We start from the raw sequence: 15508 nt of genomic DNA on the forward strand, positions 1-15508 counted from the left end.
GGCAGTGGACTCCCATTTGGGAGAACGACGTTTCAAACCCGCGTCTGGCCATCTTGATCTACGTTTTCCATGATTTGCCTAAATCGCTTCAGGCAAATGCCGGGATGGTTCTTTTGAAAGGGCACGGCCAGCTTCTACATCTACATCTACATCCATACTCCGCAAGCCACCTGACGGTGTGTGGCGGAGGGTACCCTGAGTACCTCTACCGGTTCTCCCTTCTATTCCAGTCTCGTATTGTACGTGGAAAGAAGGATTGTCGGAATGCTTCTGTGTGGGCTCTAATCTCTCTGATTTTATCCTCATGGTCTCTTCGCGAGATATACGTAGGAGGGAGCAATATACTGCTTGACTCTTCGGTGAAGGTATGTTCTCGAAACTTTAACAAAAGCCCGTACCGAGCTACTGAGCGTCTCTCCTGCAGAGTCTTCCACTGGAGTTTATCTATCATCTCCGTAATGCTTTCGCAATTACTAAATGATCCTGTAACGAAGCGCGCTGCTCTCCGTTGGATCCTCTCTATCTCTTCTATAAATCCTACCTGGTGCGGATCCCACACTGCTGAGCAGTATTCAAGCATTGGGCGAACAAGCGTACTGTAACCTACTTCCTTTGTTGTCGGATTGCATTTCCTTAGGATTCTTCCAATGAATCTCAGTCTGGCATCTGCTTTACCGACGATGATCATTCCATTTTAAATCACTCCTAATGAGTACTCCCAGATAATTTATGGAATTAACTGCTTCCAGTTGCTGACCTGCTATTTTGTAGCTAAATGATAAGGGACCTATCTTTCTATGTATTCGCATCACATTACACTTGTCTGTATTGAGATTCAATTGCCATTCCGTGCACCATGCGTCAATTCGCTGCAGATCCTCCTGCATTTCAGTACAATTTTCCATTGTTGCAACCTCTCGATACACCACAGCATCATCTGCAAAAAGCCTCAGTGAACTTCCTTCCCTAATACGATGGGACCGATGACCTCGCTGTTTGGTCGCCTCCACGGAATCAACCAACCAACCAATAAAGTAAGAGAAATCAGAGCTCCTATTCGAGAGTAGAACGGTGGAGAAGTAGTGTGACGGTGGTTCGATGAACCCCTGTCAAGCACTTAAGTGTGAACAGCAGAGTAGTGAAGCAAATTTAGATAGTCTATATGCTCGTATTTTGTTCATTGGACGGCAATATGAAAGTATCTAACGCATTTAGGAAGACAGGAAACGGGAGACTGGTGTCTGTTGTCTGCCGCGTGTTGACAAACGAGCTGGGTTTCACATCATCGATGAATGCATAGGGTCTTCCACCACGCGTTGGTGATTTGGTGTAATCACTGCATAAAATCAAAGCGGAAAGTGCACAGCAGCAATTCTTGCGGTTTTGTGAGGTACGCTGAGCCACGTGGGACGCCCACGGTGATCCTATCAACGGCACGGTGAGAACCGACGCTCTGTGCGTTGTCTTTACCTGGGCGCTGGCACTGCCGGCAGGGGGTCCTCCGCGTCCTCGGAGTCGACGGCGGGCGCGTCGAGGGCCTGGCGGCGCCGCCTGCTGCTGTGTGGTCGCGGCTGCGGGGGCGGCTGCGCGGCCAGCAGGTTGGAGCTGTCGTCGGGCAGGCTGGGCACGCCCCCGCGGCTGCCGCCCTCCAGCCGCAGCAGCGGCAGTGCGGGCGCCCGGCGCAGCACCGCGTCGCTGTTGTCTGCCGGCGGCGGGTCCGACTCCACCGTCAGCGACCTCCTGCCGGACACGCACACACACTGCTCACACCAACACGCTACAGCTAGCTGCGAAATCAGCGTGAAACGTACACTACTGGCCATTGAAATTGCAACACCACGAAGATGTGCTACAGCCGCCAAATTTAACCGTCAGGAACAAGATGCTGTGATATGCAAATGATTAGCTTTTCAGAGCATTCACACAAGGTGGCCACACCTAAAACGTGCTGACATGTCGAAAGTGTCCAACCGATTTCTCATACACAAACAGCAGTTGACCGGCGTTGCCTGGTGAAACGTTATTGTGGTGGCTCGTGTAAGGAGGAGAAATGCGTACCATCACGTTTCCGACTTTGATAAAGGTCGGATTGCAACCTATCGCGTTTGCGGTTTATCGTATCGCGACAATGCTGCTCGCGCTGGTCGAGATGCAATGACTGTTAGCAGAATATGAACTCCGTTGGTTCAGGAGGGTAATACGGAACGCCGTGCTGGATCCCAATCGCCTTGTATCACTAGCATTCGAGGTGCCAGACATCTTATCCGCATGGCTGTAACGGATCGTGCAGCCACGTCTCGATCCCTGAGTCAACACATGGGGACGTTTGCAAGACAACAACCATCTGCACGAACAGTTCGACGACGTTTGCAGCAGCATGGACTGTCAGCTCGGAGACAATGGCTGCGGTTACCTTTGACGCTGCATCACAGACAGGAGCGCCTGCGATGGTGTACTCATCGACGAACCTGGTGCACGAATGGCAAAACGTCATTTTTTCGGATGAATCCACGTTCTGTTTACAGCATCATGATGGTCGCATCCGTGTTTGGCGACATCGCGGTGAATACACATTGAATGCGTGTATTCGTCATCACCATACTGAAGTATCACCCGGCGTGTTCGTATGGGGTGCCATTGGTTACACGTCTCGGTCACCTCTTGTTCGCATTGACGGCACTCTGAACAGTGGACGTTACATTTCAGATGTGTTACGACCCGTGGTTCTACCCTTCATTCAATCCTTGCGAAACCCTACATTTCAGCAGGATAATGCACGATCGCATGTTGCAGGTCTTGTACGGGCCTTTCCGGATACAGAAAAGGTTCGACTGCTGCCCTGGCCACCACATTGTCCAGATCTCTCACCAATTGAAAACGTCTAGTCAACGGTGGCCGAGCAACTGGCTCGTCACAATACGCCAGTCACTACTCTTGATGAACTGTGCTACGTGTTGAAGTTGCATGGGCAGCTGTACCTCTACACGCCATCCAAGTTCTGTCTGACTCAATATCCAGGCGTGTCAAGGCCGTTATTACGGCCAGAGGTGGATGTTCCGGGTACTGATTTCTCAGGATCTATGCACCCAAATTGCGTGAAAATGCAATCACATGCAGGTGTAATGGTTGAAATGGCTCTGAGCACTATGCGACTTAACTTCTGAGGTCACCAGTTGCCTAGAACTTAAAACTAATTAAACCTAACTAACCTAAGGGCATCACACACATCCATGCCCGAGGCAGGATTCGAACCTGCGACCTGAGCGGTAGCTCGGCTCCAGACTGTAGCGCCTAGAACCGCACGGCCACTCCGACCTGCCACACTTCAGGTCCATTATAATATATTTGTTCAATGAATACCCTTTTATCATCTGCATTTTTTCTTGGTGTAGCAATTTTAATGGCCATTAATGTATGTCGGAAGGCTGTGGAACAAGTTAAAGCTTAATCAGAATGCCTCTGACAACCAAGAACACAGAAATGCTCTGAAACCAAAGATACTGGATTCAAAATAATAAACAGGAAAAATCTGATGTACATATGGGGTGTGTTAAACGTTCTGCGTCAAATTGAAACAGGTGAGAGGTTGTCCACAACCGATTATATTGAGATAGGAAACTAATGGTCGAAAACGCGTATTTATTGCGTTATGGATGCACATAAGAACAACAACGTAGCTCATAGCAGTAGTTCAAAGCGCGAAGACAGCCAATTCTCCCACGCTCTTGCAAAGATCCCGTATGTGTGTTGTACACGGGAGCAGGCAATGGGTGATAAACAGCGTACGCTTCTGACCACCAAACAGACATACTTAACACATCTTAGCTCATAGCACATGTGTTGCATTTCTGCTAGATGTGCTCCCACAGTTCTTGGGAACTGTACCGCTCGCTGCCCGTGACAGGATGCGGTTTCAACACAGGGTGCACCAGCTCACTTTGATGTTAATGCCCACGAGCACCTGAATGACACGTACCCACATTGTTGCATTCAAAGCGGAGGTCGTGAGTCACGACCAGCGCGATCGCCGGACTTCACACCTCTGGACTTTGTCCTTTAGGGTTATGTCAAGACATTGGTGTATGCAGCTCCATAGAAACGGAGGAAGACCTGCTTGTTAGGATCCAAGCTGCCTGTTTCCTGGTGCAATAGACATCAGGGATCTTTGACAGAGTATGTATGTATGCATATGTGCACCAGGATAGCTAGGAGCGCCATGAGCAATTTCAACCAAACTCGTTACAACCATGCCAGGAGACAGTTACTATTGGGTGGTCGGAAGACACCCCTATGCATGGTGGTGGGGTGGGGCTGAGGGGGATGAGAGATGTGGTTGCGTGTTGAAAAGTGGCTATATCTCCTGCAATTGTTCGACGTCATGAGATTAATCACTAGATTGTTGTGGTCTTCAGCCTAAAGACTGGTTTGGTGCAGCTCTCCACACCACTTTCTCCCCGTGCAAGCGTTTTGATCTCTGAGTAACTATTCCTACGTACATCTATTTGAATCTGCTTACTGTACCCAAAGTATTGGTGTCCCTCTGCAATTTTTCTCCCTCTCCCTCACCCCACACTTCCCAGCACTATCAAACTGAAGATTTGTGGATGCCTCAGAGTGTCCTCCTGTCGACCAAGCCCTCAATTTTGTCAACTTGTCCCACATATTTCTCTTTTCCTCCTCATCAGTTATGCGATCTACCTATCTTATCTTCAGCATTCTCCTGTAGCGCAACGTTCCAAAAGTTATTCTATTTTGTGTGTTTCAGTTCCGTAAAAGCCTACTCCGTCCGAACAGGCCTCGACCAACCCTAACGGTAATGACCGACCGCCGTGTCGTCCTCAGCCTATAGGCGTTCCTGGATGCGGCTATGGAGGTGCGTGTATTCAGCACACCGCTCTCCCGGCCGTTGTCAGTTTTCGTGACCGGAACTGCTATTTCTTAATCAAGTAGTTCCTCAATTTGCCTCACAAGGGCTGAGTGTACCCCGCCTGCCTACAGCGCTTAACTTCGGTGATCAGTCGGGAATCGGTGTTAGCAAATGCGGCAAGGCTGTTGGCCGTAAAAGCCTACACTACAGACAAATACCTTAATAAGATACTCCCCAGAACTTGAACTGATATTAGCTGTTAACAAATGCTTTTCGTGCTATAGACAGTGTTCATTTTCTGTCTTTCTACTTTGGTCTTCGCCTGTTATTTTGCAGCCCAAATAGCAAAACTCGACTACGACTTTTAGCATTTAGTTTTCTAATCCAGTTCCTCGAATCACCTTATTTAATTCGGTTAAAATCCATTACCCCCCTTTATTTTTGTTGTCGTTCATCTTATATCCTTTTTCAGGACATTATACAGTCCTTGATTTGCAGCCGTGCTCTAGGGGTGGCGTCTTGATTCATAATCAAAACGTCTTTGGCCCCAGGTTCGAATCCCGCCACTGCTTAAATTTTGATTAATAATCAGCATTGGCGGCCGAAGTCTTCCGGCATAAGAAGTCACCCTCATTCAGCCAACGGCCTAGTCAAAGACGACGGAGGAGCGGAATGAGGTTCAGAGCAGTCTTGTCCTAGGGTTGGGAAACTCCCCCCTAACTTATATCCACAGGACATGTGGCCTGTAATTAAAAAAGTGTCGTGATGATCTCTCCATTGACAAAAAATTCCGGAATAGTCCCCCACTCGGATCTCGGGAGGGGATAGCCAAGGGGGAGATTACCATGAGAAAAAGACTGAATAATCAACAAAATGATAAAGTTCTACGAGTCGGGGTGTGGAATGTCAGAAGCTTAAACGTGGCAAGGGAACTAGAAAATTTGAAAAGGGAAATGCAAAGGCTCAATATAGACATAGTAGGTGTCAGTTAAGTGAAGTGGAAAGAAGACGATGATCTCTGGTCATATGAGTGTAGGGTAATATCAACAGCAGCAGATAATAGTATAACGAGAGTAGGATTCGTTATGAATAGGAAGGTAGAGCAGAAAGTGTATTACTGTGAACAGTTCAGTGACAGGGTTGTTCTTAGCAGAATCGACACAAACCATCACCGACAACGATAGTTCAGGTATACATGCCGACGTCGCAAGCTGAAGATGAAGAGATAGAGAAAGTGAATGAGGATATCGAAAGGGTAATACAGTACGTAAAGGAGGATGAAAATCTAATAGTCATGGGGGACTGGAATGCAGTTGTAGGCGACGGAATGGACGAAAAGGTTACAGGAGAATATGGGCTTGGGACAAGGAATGGGAGAGAAGAAAGACTAATTGAGTTCTGTAACAAGTTTCAACTAGTAATAGCGAATACTCTGTTCAAGAATCACGAAAGGAGGAGGTATATTTGGAAAAAGCCATTTGATACGGGAAGATTTCAGTTATATTACATCATGGTCAGACAGAGATTCCGAAATCAGATACCGGATTGTAAGGTGTACCCAGGAGCATGTACCTAGGAGCAGATATAGACTCAGATCACAATATATTAGTGATGAAGACCAGGCTGAAGTTTAGGACATTAGTCAGGAAGAATCAATACGCAAAGATGTGAGATACGGAAGTACTAAGGAATGTTGAAGTTCTCTAAGGCTATAGATACAGCAATAAGGAGTAGCTCAGTAGGCAGTACAGTTGAAGAAGAACGGGCGTCTCTAAAAAGGGCCATTGCAGAATTTGGGAAGGAAAACATAGGTACAAAGAAGGTAACTGCGAAGAAACCACGGGTAACAGAAGAAATACTTCAATTGATCGATGAAAGGAGGAAGTACAAAAATGTTCCGGGAAACTCAGGAATACAGAATCACGAGTCCCTGAGGAATGAAAAAAATACGAAGTGCAGCGAAGCTATGAAGAAATGGCTGCAAAAAAATGTGAAGACACCGAAAAAGAAATGATTGTCGGAAGGACAGACTCAGCATTCAGGAAAGTCAAAACAACCTTCGGTGACACTAAATGCGAGGATGATAACATTAAGAGTGCAACGGGAATTCCACTGTTAAATGCAGATGAGAAAGCGGATAGGGGAAAAGAATACACTGAAAGCCTCTATGAGAGGGAAGATTTGTCTGAAGAGATAGAAGAACAAACAGGAGCCTATTTAGAAGAGATAGAGGATCCAGTATTAGAATCAGAATTTAAAAGAGCTTCGGAGGACTTTAGATCAAATAAGACAGAAGGGATGGATAACATTTCATCAAAATTTCTAAAATCATTGGGGGAAGTGGCAACAAAACGACTATTCACGTTGGTGTGTAGAATATATGAGTATGGCGACATACCATCTGACTTTCGGAAAAGCATCATCCACGCAATTCCGAAGACGCAAGAGCTGACAAGTGCGAGAATTATCGCACGATCAGCTTAACAGCTCATGCATCTGAAGTTGCTTACAAGAATAATATACAGAAGAATGGAGAAGAAAATTGAGGATGCGCTAGATGACGATCAGTTTGGCTTTAGGGAAGGTAAAGGCACGAGGGAGGCAAATCTAACATTGCGGTTAATAATGGAAGCAAGATTAAAGAAAAATCAAGACACGTTCATAGGATTTGTCGACTTGGAAAAAGCGTTCGACAATGTAAAATGGTGCTAAATGCTCGACATACTGAAAAAAGTAGGGGCAAGTTATAAGCAGAAACGTGTCATATACAATATGTACAACAGCCAAGAGGGAATAATAAGAGTGGACGACCAAGAACGAAGTGCACGTATTAAAAAAGGAGTAAGACAAGGCTGTAACCTTTCGCCCCTACTGTTTAGTCTGTACATCGAGGAACCAATTAGGGAAATAAATTATAGAAATAAAAGTAAGGTTCAGGAGTGGAATTAAAATTCACTATGAAAGTATATCAATGATACGATTCACTGATGACATTGCTATCTTGAGTAAAAATGAAGATGAATTACATGATCTGCTGAATGGAATGAACAGTCTGACGAGTACAGAGAATGGATCGAGACTAAATTGAAGAAAGACGAAGGTAATGAGAAGTAGTAGAAACGAGAAGAGCGAGAACATCAGGATTGATGGTCACGATGTAGATGAAGTTAAGGAATTCTGCTACCTAGACAGTAAAATAACCAATGACGGACGGAGCAAGGAGGAAATCAAAAGCAGACTAGCAATGGCAAGAGAAGTCTACTAACACCAAATATCGCCCTTAATTTGAGGAAGACATTTCTGAGAATGTATGTCCGGAGTATAGCATTGTATGGTAGTGAAACATGGACTGTGGGAAAACCGGGACAGAAGAGAATCCAGGCATTTGAGATGTAGTGCTATAGATGAATGTTGAAAATAAAGTTGACTGATAAATTAAGGAATGAGGAGGCTTTGAGCAGAACGGCAGAGGAAAGGAATATGTGGAAAACACTGATAAGGAAAAGGGACAGGATGAAAGGACATCTGTTAAGACCTGAGGGAATGACTTCCATGGTACTAGAGGGAGCTGTAGAGGGCAAAAACTGTAGAGGAAGACAGAGATTGGAATACGTCCAGCAAATAATTGAGGACGAAGGTAGCAAGTGCTACTCTGAGATGAAGAGGTTGGCACAAAAGAGAGATTCGTGGTGGGCCGTATCAAACCAGTGAGAAGACTGATGACAAAAAAATCCATTCATTTCAACTGTTCTTCCAAATCCTTTGGCACCTCTGAAGTAAGTACAATGTCATCAGCAAATAATAAGTTTTTATTTTTTTCTCTCTGAACTTTGATTCCCTTTCCGAATTTCTTCTTGGTTTCCAGCATTGCTAGATGTAAGGATTGAACAACATCGGCGATAGTCTACCTCACTTCCTTTCGGCCACTGCTTCACTTTCATATCCTTCGACTGCTCTCTGGTTTCTTCACAACTTGAAAATATCCATTCGCTCCCTGTATAGTATACTGCAATTTTCTGAATTTCAAAGAATGCATTCCGATCAACATTGTCAAATGCTTATTCTAAGTCTACAAATACTATAAACGAAGGTTTGCCTTTCTTTAACCTATGTTCTAAGATAACTCTTAAGCTCAGTATTGCCTAGTATGTCCTCCATTTCTTAGAAACCCAGACTGGACTTCCCCGAGTTTGGCTTCGACCAATTTTTCCACTCTCCTTTAAAAAAATTCGTCTCAGTATTTTCAAACTATAATTTATTAAACGTATGGGAATAATTTGTTAATTATCAGGCCTGTCAGACCCTTTCATCTTAGAAATTGTAATTATTCCATTCGTCTTGAAGTACACATGTATTTCGGCTGTTTCCTGTCTTTCCCACCAGATCGAATAGTTTCCTCGTGGATGGCTCTCCCAAGGATTTAAATAAATTCGAGTAAATATCATCTTTTCCAGCAGCCTTGTTTCGACTTAGGTCTTCCAGTGCTCTGCGAAATACACTCCTGGAAATTGAAATAAGAACACCGTGAATTCATTGTCCCAGGAAGGGGAAACTTTATTGACACATTCCTGGGGTCAGATACATCACATGATCACACTGACAGAAACACAGGCACATAGACACAGGCAACAGAGCATGCACAATGTCGGCACTAGTACAGTGTATATCCACCTTTCGCAGCAATGCAGGCTGCTATTCTCCCATGGAGACGATCGTAGAGATGCTGGATGTAGTCCTGTGGAACGGTTTGCCATGCCATTTCCACCTGGCGCCTCAGTTGGACCAGCGTTCGTGCTGGACGTGCAGACCGCGTGAGACGACGCTTCATCCAGTCCCAAACATGCTCAATGGGGGACAGATCCGGAGATCTTGCTGGCCAGGGTAGTTGACTTACACCTTCTAGAGCACGTTGGGTGGCACGGGATACATGCGGACGTGCATTGTCCTGTTGGAACAGCAAGTTCCCTTGCCGGTCTAGGATTGGTAGAACGATGGGTTCGATGACGGTTTGGATGTACCGTGCACTATTAGTGTCCCTTCGACGATCACCAGAGGTGTACGGCCAGTGAAGGAGATCGCTCCCCACACCATGATGCCGGGTGTTGGCCCTGTGTGCCTCGGTCGTATGCAGTCCTGATTGTGGCGCTCACCTGCACGGCGCCAAACACGCATACGACCATCATTGGCACCAAGGCAGAAGCGACTCTCATCGCTGAAGACGACACGTCTCCATTCGTCCCTCCATTCACGCCTGTCGCGACACCACTGGAGGCGGGCTGCACGATGTTGGGGTGTGAGCGGAAGACGGCCTAACGGTGTGCGGGACCGTAGCCCAGCTTCATGGAGACGGTTGAGAATGGTCTTCGCCGATACCCCAGGAGCAACAGTGTCCCTAATTTGCTGGGAAGTGGCGGTGCGGTCCCCTACGGCGCTGCGTAGGATCCTACGGTCTTGGCGTGCATCCGTGCGTCGCTGCGGTCCGGTCCCAGGTCGACGGGCACTTGCACCTTTCGCCGACCACTGGCGACAACATCGATGTACTGTGGAGACCTCACGGCCCACGTGTTGAGCAATTCGGTGGTACGTCCACCCGGCCTCCCGCATGCCCACTATACGACCTCGCTCAAAGTCCGTCAACTGCACATACGGTTCACGTCCACGCTGTCGCGGCATGCTACCAGTGTTAAAGACTGCGATGGAGCTCCGTATGCCACGGCAAACTGGCTGACACTGACGGCGGCGGTGCACAAATGCTGCGCAGCTAGCGCCATTCGACGGCCAACACCGCGGTTCCTGGTGTGTCCGCTGTGCCGTGCGTGTGATCATTGCTTGTACAGCCCTCTCGCAGTGTCCGGAGCAAGTATGGTGGGTCTGACACACCGGTGTCAATGTGTTCTTTTTTCCATTTCCAGGAGTGTACTTCTCGTAGCGTCACAACTTATATTTACATCTTCTTCCTCTTTCCTTTCTCTAATAATGCTTTTCAGGTCATTTCTCTTAAAAAGTCCTATACATTCGATCAACCTTACAGCTTTCCCGTCTTTGATTGTAACTGACTTGACATCTCAGTTCTTGATATTCATACAGCCGTTTCTGCTTTCTGCGAAGGTGTCTTTAATTCTTCTATAGGCAGTGTCTATCCTTACCCTAGTTATACATTCTACATTCTTTCATTTCTCGTCTAGCCACTATTGCTTTGTCAGTTTGCACCTCATGTCAGTCTCATATTTTAGACGTCTATATCTTCTGTTGCCTGTTTCATTTGCTGCATTTTGATATCTTCCCTTTCATTAGTTCGATTCAATCACTCGTACGTTACCCAACGATTTGTATTGGGTTTTGGCTTTTTACCTATTTATCCTCTGGTGGCTCCACTATTACATCTCTCAAGGATACCCATTCGTCTTCTGATGTGTTTCTTACCCCTGCCCCAATCAATCGTTGCCTGATCCTACTTTTTAAAATCTGAATAACCACTGGTTCTTTCAGTTTTTCCAGTCCCCATTACCTTACATCCCCACCTCTGTGCAACTTATCGCTATACAGGTAGTCATATCTCTGTGTCGCTGCTTTGTTGCAAATCGACTAACGCTGGACGTATTAGATTGGTGCATAAGTTCTAAGCGAGTTTGTTTTTCATGTTGGTATTCGGGTTGCTATTGTAGTCCACTGTTGGTATTTGAGTTTACGTAGTGTCGTTTCTTCATTTGGAGATAGTGAGTGGAACTGTGGACGCTAGAAAATGGGTTGCAAAGCAGAGATATCGGAACATTGCCGACATATTCTCCTGTTTGAATTCAATAGAGGCGAGACAGCAACGGAACATTTCCGACATATTCTTCCGTTTGAGTTCGATAGAGGCGTGACAGCAGCGGAGGCAGCCAGAAGCATTTCCGCCGTGCCTGAGGATACTAGCAATGTTCTAATCACAGCAAGAAAATGGTTTTGTCAGTTTAAGGAGGATCGTTTTGACATTACTAATTCTCCAGGTTTAGGAAGATCTTCGGGATTTGATGAGGATCGTTTAAACGCATTAATCCACAATGATCCACGCCAGTGTGCTCGAGAACAGGAAGATATGATGAACTGTGGTCATTCCACCATGGTGCGAGGTTTCCATACAATACGGAACGTTCAAAAAGCTGGTGTGTAGATATCACATGCTCTAAGATAAAATTACAAAAGTCAGCGTGTGGCCGTACGTGTATCGCTGCTAGCACGTCATCAGTTGTCTCGTGAACAACGCCGACGATTCATATCCTGGTGACGACAAATGGTGTCTCTGTGCTAATATAAGGAACAACCTTCAAGGAACTTCCTTTCCTTCGAACATGGTTCGACGAGTACTTCTCCTCAAAACCACGTGATTTCTACTTTCAAGGAATCGAAAAGTCTCCCAACGTTGGCGTAACTTTTCGATTTACGCCAACGTTGGGAGACTGTTTTAGATAGTGGAGGACAATATATTATTGACGACTAAAGCCTCTGTTATGTGTACCTTTTGTGTTTATTAAACTTGTGGAAAAATGCTACGAACTATACAGCAACCCAACACACAGATATCTCTGTTAATGGATCTCCTACATTGCGTGCTTTTGCGAAGCTTGCTCTATCCTTGGTCAGAACAAAGTGAAGGTTGGTAGCACCCAACATTTGGGTGCAAATCTTTTCCTCTGCTGGTCGTCACACAACGTGACGTCAGTGAACCTGCGCTCCAGTTACACCTTTGAATGGAACACGCTGGCCGAAGGAATTCTGCGGACACTGGTAACTGTCCGTAACCAGACTATATTAGGCAATTGTTTTGATGGGAAGTCATTTACGTGCGTTCCACCATGCAGTCAGCAGCATTCGTGAACTGACACAGAAGGTGCTTTAGGCGTGGAAGAAAGAAAAAACAGCCCTAAAGATGACATTCGAAGGCTGTTTGCTTCCATACCATAAAGAATACAAGGGGGTATTCGTGTCTTTGGGGCTCACACTCCGTAATGATGCTGATGGTGGACATCAGCTCCGAATGGAATGAATATTTATTCGCTTGATATACTTTATGTGAAGAACATCTCTTCAAAGTTTGGTTAATATAAAACTGGTGTTTCAACGAATAACACTACATTTCCATCTGCATATTTTCAACATTGACGTATGTTTGTTATTTTTTCATGTACTCTGAACAAATTGAGACATTTTATTAACTGTTAACTTACAATCATTACTCCAGCAACACAGAAGTTAATTTTGGTAGATGCTTACTTGACGACGGGCGGAGCGTGTGGCCGAGGCGTGGAAGAGTGAAGCGCCGACATCTCCTCCAGGGTGAGTGACACTCGGCTGCAACACAAGACGTCAGTCCGCTCATTACGGTGCCTGTTTCAGCCTACTGATTTAAGGGAGTGCAAACAAATGACAGCTTAAGAGTCGAGGAAAGGAAGATCTCGCAGAGAGGGGAACTGGTGCTTGACTTCGAGTAACGGCGGGAGGAAACTGGTGTGATATGTACAATATCAGTAAAGACGAATCTGTGAATTGTTAAAGTGATTACGAAAGATTTGCCATGTTCTAAGATTCGACGTGTTGAATATTACGTGCATAAACTACGAATGGGAAAATGTTTACACGTTATTATAGTAATTGAAAGAGCCGCTCGCTATTTTCTTGACACTGTTAATGAATCACAACCGCAACGACGTGTACATTTCGGAAGGTTTCCCAAATTTTAAAGTTTCCTGTGTGGAAGGTCTGGTACTTACGGTAGAACAGCGGCGACAGTCATCCATCAGATATGAGACGTTTGGCACTTGCATGTTCACAGCCGCAAGAAAATTAATTTGACACTTGCCGACTAAACTCTTCTGAACAATTCGAAATTACGGACTTTACAAACAGAGAGCTCGAAAGTTGAACATTTCATCTACATCTACATGGATACTCTGCAAATCACATTCGAGTGCCTGGCAGAGGGTTCATCGAATCACCTTTGCAATTCTCTATTATTCCAATCTCGTATAGCGCGCGGAAAGAATGAAAACCTATATCTTTCCGTACGAGCTCTGATTTCACTTATTTTATCGTGGTAATCGGTCCTCCCTATGTAGGTCGGTGACAACAAAATATTTTTGCATTCGGAGGAGAAAGTTGGTGATTGGAATTTCGTGAGAAGATTCGGTCGCAACGAAAAACGCCTTTCTTTTAATTATTTCCATCCCAAATCCTGTATTATTTCTGTGACACTCTCTCCCATATTTCGCGATAATATAAAACGTGCTGTCTTTGAACTTTTTCGATGTACTCCTTCAGTCCCATCTGGTAAGGATTCACAACGAGCAGCAGTAATCTAAAAGAGGATGGACAAGCGTAGTTTAGGCAGTGTTCTTAGTACGTCTGTTACATTTTCTAGGTGTGCTGCCAATAAAACGCAGCCTTTGGTTAGCCCTCCCCACAAAACCTATGTGTTGCTTCCAATTTAAGTAGTTCTTGATTGTAATACATAGGTATTTAGTTGAATTTATGGCTTTTAGATTAGACTGATTTATCGTGTAACCGAAGTTTAATTAGATCCTTTTAGAACTAATGTGGATGACCTCACACTTTTCGTTATTTAGGGTCAACTGCCACTTTTTGCACAATTCAGATATCTTTTCTAAATCGTTTTGCAGTTTGTTTTGATCTTCTAATGACTTTATTAGTCCATAAACAACAGCGTCGTCTGCAAACAACCGAACACGGCTGCTCAGATTGTCTCCAAGTTCGTTTATATAGATAAGGAACAGCAAAGGGCCTAGAACACTACCTTGAGGAACGCCAAAAATCACTTCTGTTTTACTCGATGACTTTCCGTCAGTTACTACGAACTGGACCTCTCTGGCAGGAAATCACAAATCCAGTCACATAACTGAGACGACATTCCATAAGAACGCAATTTCACTACGAGCCGCTTGTGTGGTACAGTGTCAAAAGCCTTCCGGAAATCCACAAATACGGAATGTACAATGTTTCCTAAACCCATGTTGACTGTGTGTCAACAGACCGTTTTCTTCGAGGTAATTCATAATGTTCGAACATAATATATGTTCTAAAATCCTGCTGCATATCGACGTTAACAATATGGGCCTGTAATTTAGTGGATTACTCTTACTACCTTTCTTGAATATTGGTGTTTGTTTTAATAATTTGATTTTCTTAGAGCTAAACACACTTTCGAGCTGGCGAAAGATTAATAGCTTAGAACCGCTCAGGAAGCCCCATAAACCTGACAACTGACGGTGACAGTACTAGGTTACCAAAGCCACCGAACGCGAAACGTGCTAGGTAAAGTGCACATTTCTCTTGCGCTCCGACAATAAGGCTGCGCAAGACAGTCCAAGTGATTCGGAGCCACGCTGATCCATGACTGCTGTTCGTCCACACGCAGGGTTCAAATTGTGCACATCCCTCTCGGCAGAGCCCCAGGTGGGGTTCCCAAAAGAACTCAGGACAGATGAAATAACCCCACCTCTTGGAATGTTCATCAGTCGTTATTGACTGAGAGTAGTAGAATTATGCAGTGTATTATTTAACTAGCCTCCAGATTAGGAAAAGAAGGAGGAACTGGTTCATAAGGCTTGTCAGCCTGTATCCTGTTGTAAGTATATATGGGAGACA

The 15508-nt window shown here is 45.2% G+C and overlaps 1 protein-coding gene across 1 annotated transcript in view; it reads right to left on the reverse strand.

Moving 5' to 3' along the window:
* LOC126361845 (uncharacterized) overlaps positions 1-15508 on the reverse strand; it is a 98434-nt gene that overhangs the window by 11005 nt on the left and 71921 nt on the right. The window contains exons 3-4 of the mRNA XM_050007825.1: positions 13121-13198; positions 1471-1740 (exon numbers count right to left, since the gene is read on the reverse strand). Coding sequence (XP_049863782.1) covers positions 1471-1740; positions 13121-13198 — 348 coding nt within the window. The remainder of the gene's footprint in view (positions 1-1470; positions 1741-13120; positions 13199-15508) is intronic.

This window comes from Schistocerca gregaria, chromosome 1 (assembly GCF_023897955.1).
Source record: "Schistocerca gregaria isolate iqSchGreg1 chromosome 1, iqSchGreg1.2, whole genome shotgun sequence".
NCBI lineage: Eukaryota > Metazoa > Arthropoda > Insecta > Orthoptera > Acrididae > Schistocerca > Schistocerca gregaria.